A 15,801-nucleotide genomic window follows, 5' to 3' on the forward strand; every position below is an offset into this window, starting at 1 on the left:
GATATGTTTAATGATATATCTCAATGAAAAAAAGTATGGGCAGATGCATACAGCGTGTTTCATATAAAACAAACAAATAAATAAACCAAACCAGATATGTTATCTGGGTGCATGTACATGGCTGACAAAGAACAGAGAGGAATGTGGACAAAAACCTACCAATATTACTGACAAGGGCTCCTGGGAGGACAGTAGGCCCCTAGGGCTGGGAGAGAACTAGGGAGTCAAAGGAGACATGTGCCTTGTCTCAATTTGTTTAATGTTTTGATATGATATGATATATGATATAATATGATATGAGTAATATAAATGCAGAGAAAGTATTTACATATTATTTATTTAATAACAATTTGAACATCATTGTTAAGGGCAAATTTCTCTTTAAGCTCTTTGACTTCCAGGCCACAAGCCTTCCCCTCTGGTATTGATTTATTTCAACTCTGTCTGCCATTCTGTTTGGTTTTGATGATTAGTAATAACAGCAAAGACTCACACGGCACCTGCAATAGCTCACATCTGTTAAATGTTTGATGTGTATTAATGCATTAACCCTTTCTAACAACCCTATGACCAAGGTACTATTAGTACCCCCATTTTACTGGTGAAGAAAGACCAAGGGTATGGGGGCTAAACAATTTGCTCAAGATCACACAGCTAGTAATGCAACATCCTAGCCTGCACTCTCAACCCCTATTGCTATAGATAGGAAACACTTAGGACCAGTATTGGATTGGGGAACCAAAAGGAGGTTTGCAGAGACCTTCATCTGAAGCTGCTTTTGCACTTGATGTTGAGATGGAAGACCTCGGTGGTCCATGCAAAGAACGTAGGGGAGGTGGGGCTGATGGAGATTCTGTGTAGGCACCACTATTGAATACGAGATTGGGGCAGGGCAGCAAAGACACATGAATAAGACTAACTTTCATCTCTTATTTGCGAATCGGATTGAGATGCACATCTCTCATCTCATCCAAATGCAAACAGAAGGGAGCCAAGGTTCACCCGTTTGTCCACATTCATTAGGAAATTAACTTCTGACTAGAGATGACTCATGATGTTGCTCAGCCACGCTGCGGAACGGGCCACGCTCGGGGGAACAAATGCATTCAACCAAGGCCGAGCAGAGGCCCGCGTGGCCTCGGAAAAGATGGAGCATCGCCAATACGTAATTTAATGCCGAGATCTCTCTAGCTCTTTCTCTTCAGAACTTATCAAAGTGGATTCCGTCCTAAAATGTCTGAATAAAACATCCTCCCAGGTGCAGCTATCCTGGGAGTTGGAGGAGTCATCTGAGGATTCCTCCCTCACGCTTTGGGTACCAAAGAGCCTGCCCACTACCAGTCTCACTTGAAACCTGGGGGCGTTCGTAGTCAAGGGAAAGGAATGTTGGGATGCCCGTGACCCGGTGTCCCGAGAGGCCGCCCCAACTGAACAGCAGACCATTCATTCTGGAGAACTGACCATTTTGACATTTCCTCCTCAGGAGGTAGCCCCGCTTCTCCCTTCTGTTCAATAAAGTGATAAAAGGAACCCAAGATGAGCTCCCCACTGTATGCATTTTTCTATAAAAAAAAATTTTTTTAAGATAAGAAAACAGAAATGGTTCCCTCGGTGGTTCCCCATCACCCTCTGGACAAATCCAGACTTCTCCACCCGGCGCTCAGGTCCTCAAGGTTCTGGCCTGTCTGTTTTCCTCTCCACGTTTCTGTTCGTAGCTTAGCTCCTCCCACATCCTCTCTCTTTCTTTTCTCTGCAAGTCTTCACCTAATAGCTCCTGCTGGTCTTGTCAGATTCACAGGCATCTCCCCTTGCCCTGCCTCCCACCCCAGCCTCCTCCCACCTTCTCATCCACGCTTCCTCCTCTCGAGAAATGCACGACTTCCTGCTCGAATGTCTGTTTACTTCTCTCTCTCTTCCTCACTACTGCACGTGGTCCTTGGGCGGCAGTAGAATGCAGCGGTTACCAGTCGAACCGTGAGATCCAGCTGCCTGCTTCAAGTGCCGGTGCGCCTTGGGCAAAATGACCGAATCGCTCTGGGGACTGTTTCCTCATCGGAGAACCAGGAGGCTGCCATGGGACTTAGCTGGGTTACCACATGGGAAGTGCTTAAAAGGGCGCCTGGCAGATAGTATGCACTCAGTACGGCGCTAGTTCTCCTTGCTGGGTTTTTGTTCTGGTGACGTCTGTATAGAGGCTGCATTTTGTCAGTCTAGTCAGGCCTGGGCTCCTGACACTGCCCAGAGGTCTGGCCCTCTGACTTTCGGGAAGCCCCCCACACCCCAGATCAGAGCTCTGAGCTGGCCTTAATGTAAGGGGCCCGACTCCCTCTCACTTCCAGCTGAGGTCATCAGGGAAGGGAGGTAAGAAGCAAGGAGCCCTTGGCTCAAGGGCCTCAGTCTCTGAGAGAGTCTCTCACTTCCCCAAAGGGAACTGCCTGAAGCTGAGAGCACAGGGCTGGGCTGGGCCATGATGCAGAGAGGAGGCCGATTCAGGGAGGACCTGTTTCCTCCTCTTCCTCCCAGCACCGTTACTCAGGCACTCACTCAGTGGCCGCTCACTGAGCACCTACTGGTGCAGACCCTGTTCCTGGCACACAACGATGGCTTAGACAGGCGCTGTCTTGGAGGAGCTTCCAGCACAGCTGGGAGGCAGCCTGTCAGGAGCAATCACTGCTCAGAGTGCCCAGGGCATGCAAGAGCCCCAACCCAGGGCCGGCCTCCTATGCGCCGTGACCATTTCTTCCGTTCTTGGTGAGGACACAACATCTGAAGGGCACGGATGCCATTACTGTACAGCAGCAAAACTCCCCCAGTTCCCACACTCCCAGCTGTGGCTGTGCTCAGATGCCAGATGCCACTGCACAGTTGGCAGCGGCGGCTGCACGGCAAACTCGCCCTGTCGCTTTGGGACGCTGTGCGTTACAAGCGGATCTGGACACGCTTGACGGCTGGGGACTTTCTTCTCCTTCTCATTCCACAGGCCCTTTCGACTTCCCCTCCAGGGAAGTTCCCGACTTGTGGCCCACTTTACAGTCTTCTCTTTCTTTTTAGCCAACTTAACACTTCTTTCGGGTTCACCATTCAGCTTGGAGTCACCTCCTCCAGGAGCCTTCCTTGACTTCCTTCTCCAAATCAAATTAAGAACATCTTGCTCCCTAAGCCATCAAACTTACAGCAATACGTGCCAATAGTTCACCTTAGCTCAGTCCTCAGTGGGCAGTGGTCCCTTCGTGGACAGACACTTTTATTTCTGTAGCCTCCACACTCAGCTGGAAATCAGGCCAATCCTAAGTGCTCAGCACACGTTTGTAGTTGGGATGAGCAAACTAATGAGTAAGATGTTTGGAGGGAATTCAAATTACCAGGAGGGAAGGGAGGTCTTTAGAGTTCTCAAAAGCGATCCAAGTCACATAGTGGTGAGGCCCATGGACAGCCTGGGTCTAAGTTCTAGTTCTGCCTTTTACTAGCTGTGTAAGTGCAAATAGGTTACTTAGCCTCTTTGAGAGCCTCAGTTTCTTCATCCGAAAAAAAAAAATGAGGACAGTAACACTGTGTGCCCCGTAGAGTTGTTATGAGAATTAAATGGGACAAGACATGGAGAGCACTTAGCATAAGCCTGGTGCATAATAAGCCCCGATTAAATGTTAGTTAAAATATTATTACCGCTATTATTATTATCAGTGGGTTGCCTGCCTCAAAAAGTTGTTTCATGTTCTTCTTCCCCTCACAACATTCAAACGCCAGCCAATTTCTGCTATTCCCCTTTGAGGAAATGCTTTTGTAACTGCGCATGAGTTAGCGGACTACATGTAGCTTGGATAATTTAGGATAGGGGAAGGACATTAAATCTCACACTGGGATTTAAGGGTGAATTTTGCAAATGCAGGAATAAAATGACAAGTAAGCCGAAAGTGAACCAGCATGACTGTGCTCCCCAGCCGCTCAGAAGTAGGTTAAATGAGTGTCCTAAATCTCTCAGCTGGGTAACCACCACTGTATAAGCAAGCCTTCTCTCTGGCTGGCCTGCCCCTGGGTCCCAGAGGGGTGATGACAAAGGCACACAAGCATGGCCCTGGTAACAACCTTCTCCCAGATAGAAAATTGCAAACTCTAAAAATGAAACCAAGCTTCTTGGGAGGGAGGAAGGGAAGGAGGGGATGGGCAGAGGCAGAAAGCATCTTTTCAGAGGGAAGAGCGTTTACTTGTTGCCGTAGTCAATCTTGGATGTGACTTTCTGCTTCAGTTCCTTCAGCTCGTCCTTGGGCAGCGTTCCCGAGAGGAGCTGGGACCGCCACTCCATCAGGTCGTACATCATGGACTGCACCTGGAGGAAGCGCTCCTTTTTGCTGGCCTAGGAGACAACAGACAACCCCCAGCCACCTGTGTCAGAGGTGCTTGGGCATGTATTTGGCGAACTGTGCCCAAAGCAGGCGAGCATGTAGTGGGCCAAGGCTGAGCATCCTTCCTGGCCCCTAACCAGCTACAAAAGGATCGGATGGTGGTCGTAGTCACTGACATTTCCTCCTCTCTGTCTCCCGGGGCCAAAAGAGTTTCCCAAACACATGGGTAATAATCCCAATCCCTTCTTGGTTAAAGAAAGGGTGATTTCTCACTCTTATCCAAAAACATACTTGAGCAGCAATACCATGGACATCTGCTGTGAAGGGGAGCAGGATTTTGCCACCCCAAAATATGTCTCTTTGCCATAAGGATTATTTGGAGCTAAAGGTTAACAAAAGCCAAAAGATTCAGGAAAAGCTCTTCACCTCCCCCTCAGCTGCCTGAATTTACACTGGAAAGAGGGCCTGTCCCGGGAAGAGAGCTACTGCCAGGTACACCTTTTTACCAAAGAAACGTATCGGCAGCTCAAGCAACCTTTGTTTTCCAAACTTCTCCCTACCTTCCTGCGAATGACCTTCCTCCCCTTCGAGACCCCCGCCTCTTACCACTTTCCTTAGCTCAGGATGTTTTGTAAGCCTCGGTCACCTGGCTGCCTTTGGGTCTCCCAGAGGTGTGAAATGAAATTTGTTTTTCTCCTAGTATGCTGTCTTACATCACTTTAATTACGAGACCGGCCAAAGCACCTAGACGAGAAGGAGGGAACATTTCCCACCCCTGCAATCGTAATGCAGGTCCTCGAGCTCAGGCCCCTTTAGGGCTGGGAACCAAGGCCATTGCTCTGGTGATAAAGGCCCATTTCTAGGACAGTGTTTCCCCAAGCGTGACATGCATACAACCTGTGGGGCACAACATGGCTTTTGGTGGTGCAAAGACCAAATATTGTGGGTCTAGGTGCTGATTCGCCTCCACTCTCCTTCTGTCCTTCTGCTCAAGCGGAGGAGAAAGTTGCAGTTTCATGGTGATATGTCTAACCCTCTCTCACACTTGTTAATTTCTTTTTAACAAAGAGAGAGAGAGAGAGAGAGAGAGAGAGAGAGAGAGGTCTTGGGCTCTTGGCGGGTACTCTAGCAAGCATTTAATAACGTTGTTTTCAATGTATTTATTTGAATGATGTTCTCACTGTGCCAAGTACTTTTAGCTTTCCGTCTGGGAGAGTGTGTGTGGTATAATGAAATACAGTGTTGGTCTTTGTCCCAGTTCTGGGCACAGCTCATAAGAGACTTAGTACTTCCTGAGTGATAGATAGGAGTGTCTTATTCATGACGAGCCCCTTGTGACCATACCTGAGTTTATACTAATGACGTGACTCTTGGCAGTCCCCCTAGATAACCTCTGGATGGGGGCTGGCTGCCAAAGGAACCAGCCATGTGATTGGAGAGCTGGAATTTTCAGCCCCATTCCTGTCCCCTACCCCAGTCTTCTGTCCCCACCCCCAATCTCCAGGGAGCTGAGAGGGGCTGGAGATGGAGCTCAATCACCAATGGCCAATGACTTACTCAACCATGCCTATGTAATGAGCCTTTGACTAAAACTCTCCACAACAAGGTTCAAAGAGCTTCCAAGATGGTGAACAGCATGGGGTGCTGGGAGGGTGGCACACCTGGAGAAGGCACAGAAGCTTCATGCCTATGCTCACCCCACGACCTTTCCTGTGTCTCTCTCTCTTCCGTGTGGCTGTTCCTTCCTTGTATCCTTTCTAATAAAATAATTACCATAAGTGCTGCTCTTTCTAGAGCTCTGAGTTATTCTAGGGAGTTGTGGAACCTGAGGTGGGGGTAGGGAGGAATCATGAGAACCCCCAAATTTGCACCAAGTTTGGACAGAAGTGTGAGCAACTTAGGGACCTGGGACTTGTGACTGACATCTGAAGTGACAGAAACCTTGCAGGGAGGAGCCCTTACGCCTACGTAGTCTGACACTAACTCTGCGTAGTCACTGAAATGTAGGGCACCCAGTGGTGTCCACGAATCAGAAAAGTATTGTTGGAATGAGGTAGCTTGCTATACAGTTCCTTATGGAAATGATCTCAGTTTTCTAAAAAGGGAGCCTATTCTGGTATTAAGTAAATATTACGTAGATGGTGTGTAGACAAGGTAAGACCATGAAGGTGACACTGGAATGTTGGCGTTCAAGGACCTCTTTGCCAGGGTAAAGGGCGTGATGAACTTGCTGTGAAAGATTTCTGAAGGGAACACGCCAGGCTTCCACGGTGCATGTGAGTGAGATGTTTTAAAGAGAATAGAGGAGAGGAATAATGATCCACAGCAGCCTCAGGTCTACTGTTTGCCCCCCAAACTCTCCTAACAACTTCTGGGTAACTTACGGAATCAGAGGTAGTAGTTACCATTTTCATGAAATCTCCGCACGGGAGTCAACAACTATGAGTGTAAAAGTGGGTCTGGAACAGGGCGTGGACAACAGCAGGTGTGCGTGGCCTCCGTTCGCGTGCTCCCTCTCAGCGCAATGGGGCTCTGAGCTAATGCTTCCATTAGAACGTGAGAAACATCAGAGGAGGGTTTAAAACGAGATTCGCTTCAATACAGGGGAAACAGATGCAAAATGCACTCTTGTTTCCCCAGGGTCAGAGCTCCCTCGTAGATCTGAGGACAACAGCCATCAGTTAATTAACATGTGGGAACAGTATTTCTGAAGGTGTTATAAGCGGACCATGAAGTCAAAATCCCGAGTTTATTACAATGCAGAGCCCCATTGGAGTAAGCTTTATTATTTTTTAACGGCTACTCAAGGTGATTCTTAAAAAATACTCGAGTTTGCCCGGCCGGTGTGGCTTAGTGGATCAAGCATCATCCCGTGGACTGAGAGGTCCCCGTTTGATTCCCGGTCAGGGCACATGTCCAGGTTTCTGGCTCGATCCCCAGTAGGGGGCGTGCAGGAGGCAGCCAATCAATGTTTCTCTCTCTCCCTTCCTCTCTCTCTAAAATAACTCAATAAAAACATATTTTTAAAAAATATTCAAGTTTGAAAATGTTTTTATTATTTTTTTAAAAATAAATCACCCCATTTATTATGGATCTGTCACTAGCTCCCTAGTGGTCTTGAGAAAGTCACCTACCCTCTCTGGTCCTTCATGTCCTCATGCACTGTGTTCTACTATGTCAGGGAAGCCACCTTGGCCTGTCCTGTCCAAGGCTAAATTCCAAATTTAAACCAAACCAAAGACTGCAAGAAGCTTCCCTTCCAGGGAGCAGGGTTCTGGGTCTCACCACGTAGAGCTGTTTCCAGATGCTGCCCCATTCCCAGAGTGTCATTGTCACTTCTTGTGCCAGAGGAATTTCGGCAGGAATGATGTTCTCAATATTTCTATTTAAGGTAGAGAGAAAATGGTGTGAAGTTGAGACCCAGGTGCTAACAAGACAAAATGCTGGCAAATTTGCATTAAGCTACAGCTGCTGGAGGGTCCTTGCTGTCATGAGACTCAACTGCCTCCAATAGCCACACCAATTACATTATGCAAATGCCAGGGACTTCCTTTTTAATGTCCTCCTTCCCCAGGGTGTGCCCTTCAAGCTCATTATTCAGGATTAATCTAATTAGCACAGTTCAAAGGCAGTTGCCAAAGAAAAGTTTGATTCTCCAAACTCACTAATACCCACTCAGAATCAGATCTGAGCACGAATCGGTTTGGACGAGGTGAGGGAAAGAAGACACGCAAATAAACCCAGGCACAAAAGAGGCAGATCCCATCTGCCAAGTCATGTTTTCAAAGCAGACAGGACAGAGACCTCCCATAAGCCACTGAAAGGTCAAGTTATGTAAAGATTGGCAAATACCTTCTTTTTTCAATTGTCACTTCCTTGATGTGGATAAAGGATTTAGGAAAAATGCCCTGTTGGAAATAAGATAACATAACATATAATATATATATAACATAACATAAAATAAATAGAATGACAAATCTGTACAGAAATAACTGACCCCAGGTCTTCATGATTTTTCCAAAAGCTACTGACTGGTAAAAAGTTACAAACGTTAAGGGAATAATCCCAGAGTCAGTGAAGGGGGGGGGGGGGCGGGCGTGGTTCTAAATCCACCTGTTTAGGTCCAGGTCCCCTCCAGGTCTCCATCAGTTGTTCTAGATCCCACAATAGCCCTAGAGTTCAAAGGGTGCTCCCACCCCATGGCGAACACTCCTCATCTCATATGGGCAGGACAGGTGCTTGAAGGACTCTCTCTAAGTGAGACAAGGCACTCTGCCTGGCCCCTCTGCTGCACCGTTCCGGGAACAGAGTCACACTCCACAGTCACGAACAGTTGGAGGGTCAGATCCTGAAGCAACAGCGTCCCTGGCTACATGTGGATTAGTTTGATTTATTTAATCAAATCCTGGACTTAATGATCATTATTTAGAGAGCAAAGTAGGATCACGCCTCCCAACGCTTCACATCAGGGAGAAAGGAAGAAGCATGTATATTTCCTTTCTCCATAAGCTTGGCTCAGTTAACAAGAAAAGTGTATCAAGTACTTGGAAATTCCTTCCTAAAGTCAACCAAGGGGCCCACTAAGAACACCCTGTCCCTGAGCTGGACACAAGAGGTGAGGGTGAGCACAGCTGGTGGCATGCGGGGTGGGAACGCGGGAACTCCCCGAGGGCAGAGACTGGCCTTGTCCTTTCTCCGCATGTTGGACACATAGGTGAGAAAATGATGAATGCCCCACCCACTCTGAAGGAAGGCAGTAGAAGATACACTTCAAATAAAAGATGCATAATACCCTGGGGGCCCCAGGAAGGGAGGAATCAGATGGGGCTGGCATGGGGGGAAGCGCTTCGGGGAGAAGGGTGCTCTGCAGGTTGTCTGTAAAGAGCTGGCAAAGCCCTGGCCAGGGTGGCTCAGTTGGCTGAGCGTCATCCCATGCACCGAAGGTTGCAGGTTCGATTCCCAGGCGGGCACATGCCCGGGTTCCAGGCTCAGTCCCCAGTAGGGGGTATGCAGGAGGCAGCCAGTCGATGTTTCTCTCTCATATCAACATTTCTCTCTTTCTCTCACCTCCCTTCCTCACTCTCTAAAATCAATAAAAATATATTTAAAAAAAAAGAATGAGTAAAAGAGGGAGTTGAGGCCCAGTGAGCACCAAGGTATAGCGGTGGGAAAGCACAGGGCCAGTTTGCTAAGGAACAACATGGAAAGGTACCCACTGCTGGCTCAAGCGAAAACACATCCATCTTACCTGTAACATTTTGTGCTTTATGAGGTATCCCCTGTACCAGTCTGCAAAGAGAAAACAAAGAGACATCTCTCATCTATCCTCACGAGTCTGTTGCTGGGTTTTTTGGTGCTCCTTTTTTGTTTGTTGGTTTGTTTTTAACTATCAAAGACACTACTGCAAACTGCTTTAGACCTTAGATACAAATCAAAGTCTGGAAGCCCCTGGGCTTCAACAAGCTGTTGAATCGGTTGCCAACATCTCCAAAGAGCATCTAAAAATACAGGAATTTCACATAAAAATGCAAATCTCCTCCATCTTTGGGAAAAACCAGGAGGTCCAGGGTGGTGGCCAGACTCCCCTGTGGCCACAGCTGGCTGGCAGAGAGAAGCACCTGACTCCCCGTGGCCACAGCTGGCTGGCGGAGAGAAGCACCTGGCCCGTCAGACAGGGCAGGTGCTTCCAGCTCACTAGCCTGCACCCAGCCCTTCACGTGTTCCCATCACCTGCCTGGATCCCGTGTCCATGTGCATGTGTTAACCTTTGCCTTAAGGACATAGAAAGGTCAAGGGATTTTGGCAAACATCCTAAAATAATATCCCAGTTCTAACAGCAGCAAATGATTCCTAAAATATGATTTGCAAAAGTTAGTCATTACAAAACAGGCAAGTTCAGGGATATGTAAAAGGACAGGAATTTTAAAAGATTCTTCTTTTTACGGGAATATGAAAAATGATACAATGAACACAAATCCAACTTACACACAGTCCTCAGACGAAATGAACCTCAGTGTAGCAAGTATTGATGACTATAATGAGTCCACCAGCTTTGAAATGATTCGAGCACAGCCAAGTAGTGGCATTTGTCATTTCTGTAAATAAAAAGTGTCTGTCGGGAGCCTCATTAGCAAACCCTCATTACCAGGCTGACAGATTGTAGCTGAAATATGTTCTCCACAGACATAAGAGCAAGCCCCAAAACAAACAACTTAAAAGGCAACGTCACCCCTCCCCATCATGAGACAGCTTGAGGGGGTCAGGTCCCAGAGAAAGTTCTAAAACAACAGGGACCCACAGTAGCTCCTATTTTGAGAGACAGAGAGAGAGAGGAAGGAGAAAAAGAGAAAAGCAAGGAGAGAGGGAAATCAGAAAGAAAGGAATGGAGGATGAGCAAATGATCCTCAGGTTTGGAATAAGTCCAGTTCTAAGCACTCTTCGTATACGAATCCTTCAATCTTCCCAGCACCATGTGAAATAGGAACTGTCATTGTTGTTCCACTTTACAGAATAGTGGTCTGCCTGAGGCACAGAGAAGTTAAGTAATTTGCCCAGGGTCACACAGCTAGTGACAGTGTCAGGATTTGAATGTAAGCAGCCATCACACCGCGCTACCTGTTTAATGGAGGAAAGAACATAGTGGTTTCCCAAGATTTTCATCCTCCCAACACCTGAATCCCTAAAACTACATTCCTACTAAGCTACTTTCCAGCTGAATACGCCCAGTGGTGAAAAACTTACTACTCCGTGCAACATGACATTCCATTTTCACACTCCTCTAGTGATTTCTCCATAACTATGGGTCATAATCAGCCATTCACAACGGTGCTCATCCTTTCCCAACGCTTGCTCTGTGCCAGGAACTCTGGTCAAGTTTTTTAAATCATATAATCTTCACAACAATCCTATAAAGTTGGTACTATTACTATTTCAGTTCTACAAATGAGAACAGAGAGACTGAGCAACTTGCCAATGGTCACACAGCTGGTGAGTGATGCAACTTAGATTTAAACCCAGGTATCTGACTCTAGAGATGACACTCTACAGCATTGCATAATGACAGTTCTTCCCTATCCCACCAACTATATATAAGAGCATTTCTGTAATAGTACTCACTACCATTTATTGATCATTTAGTGCATGTAAAGCTGTATGCTAAGTGTCGTACATGCATTTTCTCATTAAGTCCTCATATCAGTACTGTGGGCTAACTATTATTCCCATTCTATAGGTAAAGAAATTGAGATCGAAGTCAATTGATGTATTGGGCCAAATTACACACCCAAGGTTCAAGGGCATGTCTGTGTGGCTTCAAAGCCAGCCCCAGAGCTGTTCTGCTATAATATCCTGCGAGATGAGCACAAATACAGATAAGGGTCTCTTGGTTGCAATGACCTGAATCCACTTGATGGTCAAGGCCACCCAAATGCACCAGAATTAGGAAAACAACCAAGGGACAAATAGTCCCCACCCAAAGCTCATGCCTACATTCACATCTCTGTCACAGGGGCTCCCTTAGGGTCTCGTGACTTCCCAGTTAGTCCAGGAATTTTGAGACTGTTACTTGTGGACACCTGTAGGTTTCCTGATTCTCAGAGCTTCGGCTCACTCCCGAGCAAGGAATCTATTGACTCTTATCCACAGATACACATTCTGGCTCCCAGATTCAAGTTCGACCAACACTGACTGTGCACCTACTATGTACACGGATGGCACTGGGCTAGGTGCTTCCAGAAATAAATCCCAGTGGTCCTGGATGAGAAGGGCTTACAACCATCTCCCTGGCTAGGTGAGGAGACACGTTAGCTGCTCCAGGGCTGTCCTTAGGACGTTTGCTGACATCCCCACCCCTGCTGGATCCCTGGCCTCTGTGGCTTTCTGAAGTCAGCTGCCTAATCTGCTCAGCTGTCAGCTTTACCCAGCTGTGCTCCAAGACCTGACCGGTAGCAACAGTTGGCACACACAGCCACATCCATGACAACGGACCTTGATCAAAAGCAGGCCCAATGTAACACAGCCAGTACCCTATCCCACGACTTGCCCCAGGGCTCAACATTCTTTCCAGTTAAATACTAGCAGGGGCTTTTTAGCTCATCCTATCCATGTGATAGCATTTCTTTTCTTAAATAGAAAATTCACAAGGTTTATCCTGGGGGAAGATGAGAAAAGGGATTTTTTTTTTTTTTACCCTTCTCCCAGACAATTATGAAATGTCAAAATACTCAAATTGTCCTCTCTTCCCACATCCCAAATACCAAAATGAAATGTACCTAAATTCTCTAATCACCTCAGAGTTGCAGGTGGTGGGGATAGGGAGGAAAGACTAAAAATATCCCAGAACACCAACAAAGAATCATGGTGCCCAGCCGGTGTGGCCCAGTGGATCAACCATCGTCCCGTGGACTGAGAGGTCCTGGTCTGATTCCCGGTCAGGGCACATGCCCGAGTTTCAGGCTCGATCCCCAGTAGGAGGCGTGCAGGAGGCAGCCGATTGATATTGATGCTTCTCTCTCACATCGATGTTTCCATCTCTCCCTTCCTCTTTCTCTAAAAAGAATCTGTAAAAACATATTAAAAAAGAAGAAGAATCCTGGCCGAGATACCCGTTCTCTGTCTGCTGTCTCCTTGCAGCGTCGTGTTTGGATATGTCACTTAAGCCTCAGAGTTTGCAGCTGTAAAATGAGGGAAATAATGTCGAGTTGTTGCAAAAACTATTTTTTTTTAAAACAGGACTATGAACGTAAACATGTCTGGTAAAGGTACAGGACCTTGGAGGGGAAGAAAACATCTCAGTTTCAGGATGTGTCACCTATAGTATGGACAAAAAGATAAGAATGGAATAAGGGAGGGGTAAACAGCGACTTTCAACTGCATCTAAAATTTCGGTTTCTTAACAAAAAAAAAAATGTCTGAAGTAAATGTAAGAAATGTTGATATTCGTTGACCTGAGTGGTGAGGGCCTGGGTGTATTTTACTTTCCGGTATGATTGCAATATCTATTAATGTTCAGCTAGTGCCTATCAGTCGTTAAGAGTGTGAGTTCTGGAATCAAAGCCTGGATTTGAATGAAGATCTACAACTATGTCTGTGTGATCTGAGACAAGTTACTGTGTTTCTCTGAGCCTCAGTTTCCCTATCTAGAAAATGGAAATAATAGTGCCTACCTCACAAAGCTTAGAGAAGGAATTCAGAGTTTGCCTGGTGGCTGGCATATGGTAAGTGTTTAAAAGTTAGAAAATGCCATTCTCTCTTCTAAAAATCAATCAATCACCATCAGAGAAAATTGGGCATATTTTCTATTTTATTTTCACTACCTACAGATTTTGAAAATGGTTTTGTTTGCAGGTTTGTGTGTGTGTGTGTGTGTGTGTGTGTGTGTGTGAAATGATTTTAATGTATTTTCATAATACCAAGTAAATGAGACATGCTTCAAATTCAACATAATGGAAGCTTCCTGATGCTTTAGCTTCACCCTCGTTTAGGGAAGAAAACTTCACTTACAAACTCCCCATAATAGAACAGCTTTACTTAAGAAAATGGAGTCCCTTCAGAGAGACCTGTTTCTAGAATAGAGCTGAACAAAGGACCATCTTCCTACAAAGTGACATTTTGAAAAGATAGCCTGTTAAGTGCTCATAATGCCCCCCTCTTACTCTAAAAGCAAAGAACTTAGATGGGTCAAGATCACTCTCGATGGATTTGTGGGTATGGGAGCTGCTGCAGGGCGCTGGGCGTGCCCCTCACTGCAAGCGGGAGCCCCAAACTGCAGCGCCCTGAAGCCGAACCAAGAATGAGGCACATGTGCTGCTTCGAAAGAAGCTGGGTTTTGTGAGTGAGAGGAGCCAGTCTCAGAATGGGATGCCCAGTGTAGTCCCACTTCTGGAAAACAACAGCAAAAGCTATGTCTTACCTTTAAAAAAAAAAAAAGACTCGTGTCAACCTCCTCTTTCATCCCTTCCCCTTGTTTAATTTTACCAGTAAGAAAAATGTGGAAGTTCCTTGGGAACCACTCTCTAGAAATCCCCTCGTCCCCACCCAAGTGGAACCCCGTGGCCAGGCTAGTGTGTGCGTCGGCAGACAGAATGGGAATTGCTCAGGGCTTGAAGAGGAGAGTCTGATCAGGCTGGGCTGCCCCCAAAGAACATCCTCTTATCATGGTCTATGGAACCAGAAGGGAGACAGAGACAGAAGACAGATCTTAGGTGACGGTAGTTGTGGTAACCTGAGAGGACATGGTATCGCTCCCTCATACCCCAAACCCAACCCAAGCATGGGGGTGCAGTCCAGGAGATTCACCCCGAGATGTTGGGGGCAGGTTCCGTGAGCTACATGGCTATTTATGCAGGGGACAGGCTGATCCTTGGGCTCATCGGGGAAGACAGCGGATTGGAGAGCGTGAACCTCAAACTCCCACGCCCAGCCTTGCTTCAGCTGGAGAAAGGGAAGGAGGGAACATGAAAATGGGTGTGGGGTTGAAGTCTTCTTTTGAGATGTCATTAAACAGCAGGAAAGATGTCAACCAAATGTGACTGAAGGAAGTGACTGGGGAAAAAGAACACTGCTTTTTTACATGAATTCCCCCACCCCAACCCCCACGCGCCCCTGGGAGTTCTGCCTGCCTAATAAACACTTTCATGTGTCTTCCACATGTAAAATCAGGACCCAGGATGTTTATGCTGCTCTGGATGGAAGAGGCAGCCCGAGAGACGTAAGATGGACAAGGAAATAAGTATTAGGACGTCTAAGGCTTAGCAACAGTTATCCTTCTGAACTGTTTAATTTTTTATCACAACAAAATATTATCTTCCCAGTTAAAAGTCCATCCGAATGCTTCAGCTCTAGTGCGAGGAAATTCTTTCACATCTACGGTTCCAGGCCAGGTTTTGGTTTCCCCCATCTATCGGGCTGAGTAAATGTATTACACATGCAAAGCAGGGCTAGTCTCACCCATTCTAGCCAGCTTCAGGGTTCCCTGGGCCATACTCTAAAGATACCTACCTTTCAGTTTCAATGTGACTCTCTCTAACAGGGGAAAAGAGGGAATTAACCAACACAGAGCACCTAGGAGACAGGCCTGGTGCTAGGCAGCTTCTCTACTTTCTCTCCTGTCATTCTCATAATAAGCCTAGGAGCAAGGCAGTGCTAACACATTTCACAAGTGGGAAAACTGGAGCCTGCCTGCCTGCCTAAGAGCACTCAGCTAGTGGGCAGCGGAGCAGGGAGTAACTTTCTGATTCAAAAGCCCAGGCTCCTTCCATTTTTTTTTGGGGGGGGGGGGGAGGGGAGATTTATAAACAATTAAAAAATACAAAAACTAAAGTAATGATTATTCTCATTCCTATCATCTAATATGAATCATTGCTAATATCGGAAGAATCATCAAGACTATATTGTTTTTGTCTAAAATTGAAATGTAAGCCCTGGCTGGTTTGGCTCAGCAGTTAGAGCATCAGCCTTTGGA

At 46.6% G+C, this 15,801-nt stretch overlaps 1 protein-coding gene across 1 annotated transcript in view; it reads right to left on the reverse strand.

Moving 5' to 3' along the window:
• DOCK2 (dedicator of cytokinesis 2) overlaps positions 1 to 15,801 on the reverse strand; it is a 364,075-nt gene that overhangs the window by 324,395 nt on the left and 23,879 nt on the right. Inside the window, exons 3-6 of the mRNA XM_036240222.1 lie at positions 9,589 to 9,629; positions 8,193 to 8,248; positions 7,626 to 7,722; positions 4,203 to 4,351 (exon numbers count right to left, since the gene is read on the reverse strand). Coding sequence (XP_036096115.1) covers positions 4,203 to 4,351; positions 7,626 to 7,722; positions 8,193 to 8,248; positions 9,589 to 9,629 — 343 coding nt within the window. The remainder of the gene's footprint in view (positions 1 to 4,202; positions 4,352 to 7,625; positions 7,723 to 8,192; positions 8,249 to 9,588; positions 9,630 to 15,801) is intronic.

Source organism: Molossus molossus, unplaced genomic scaffold (assembly GCF_014108415.1).
Source record: "Molossus molossus isolate mMolMol1 unplaced genomic scaffold, mMolMol1.p scaffold_m16_p_4, whole genome shotgun sequence".
In the NCBI taxonomy this organism is placed as follows: domain Eukaryota; kingdom Metazoa; phylum Chordata; class Mammalia; order Chiroptera; family Molossidae; genus Molossus; species Molossus molossus.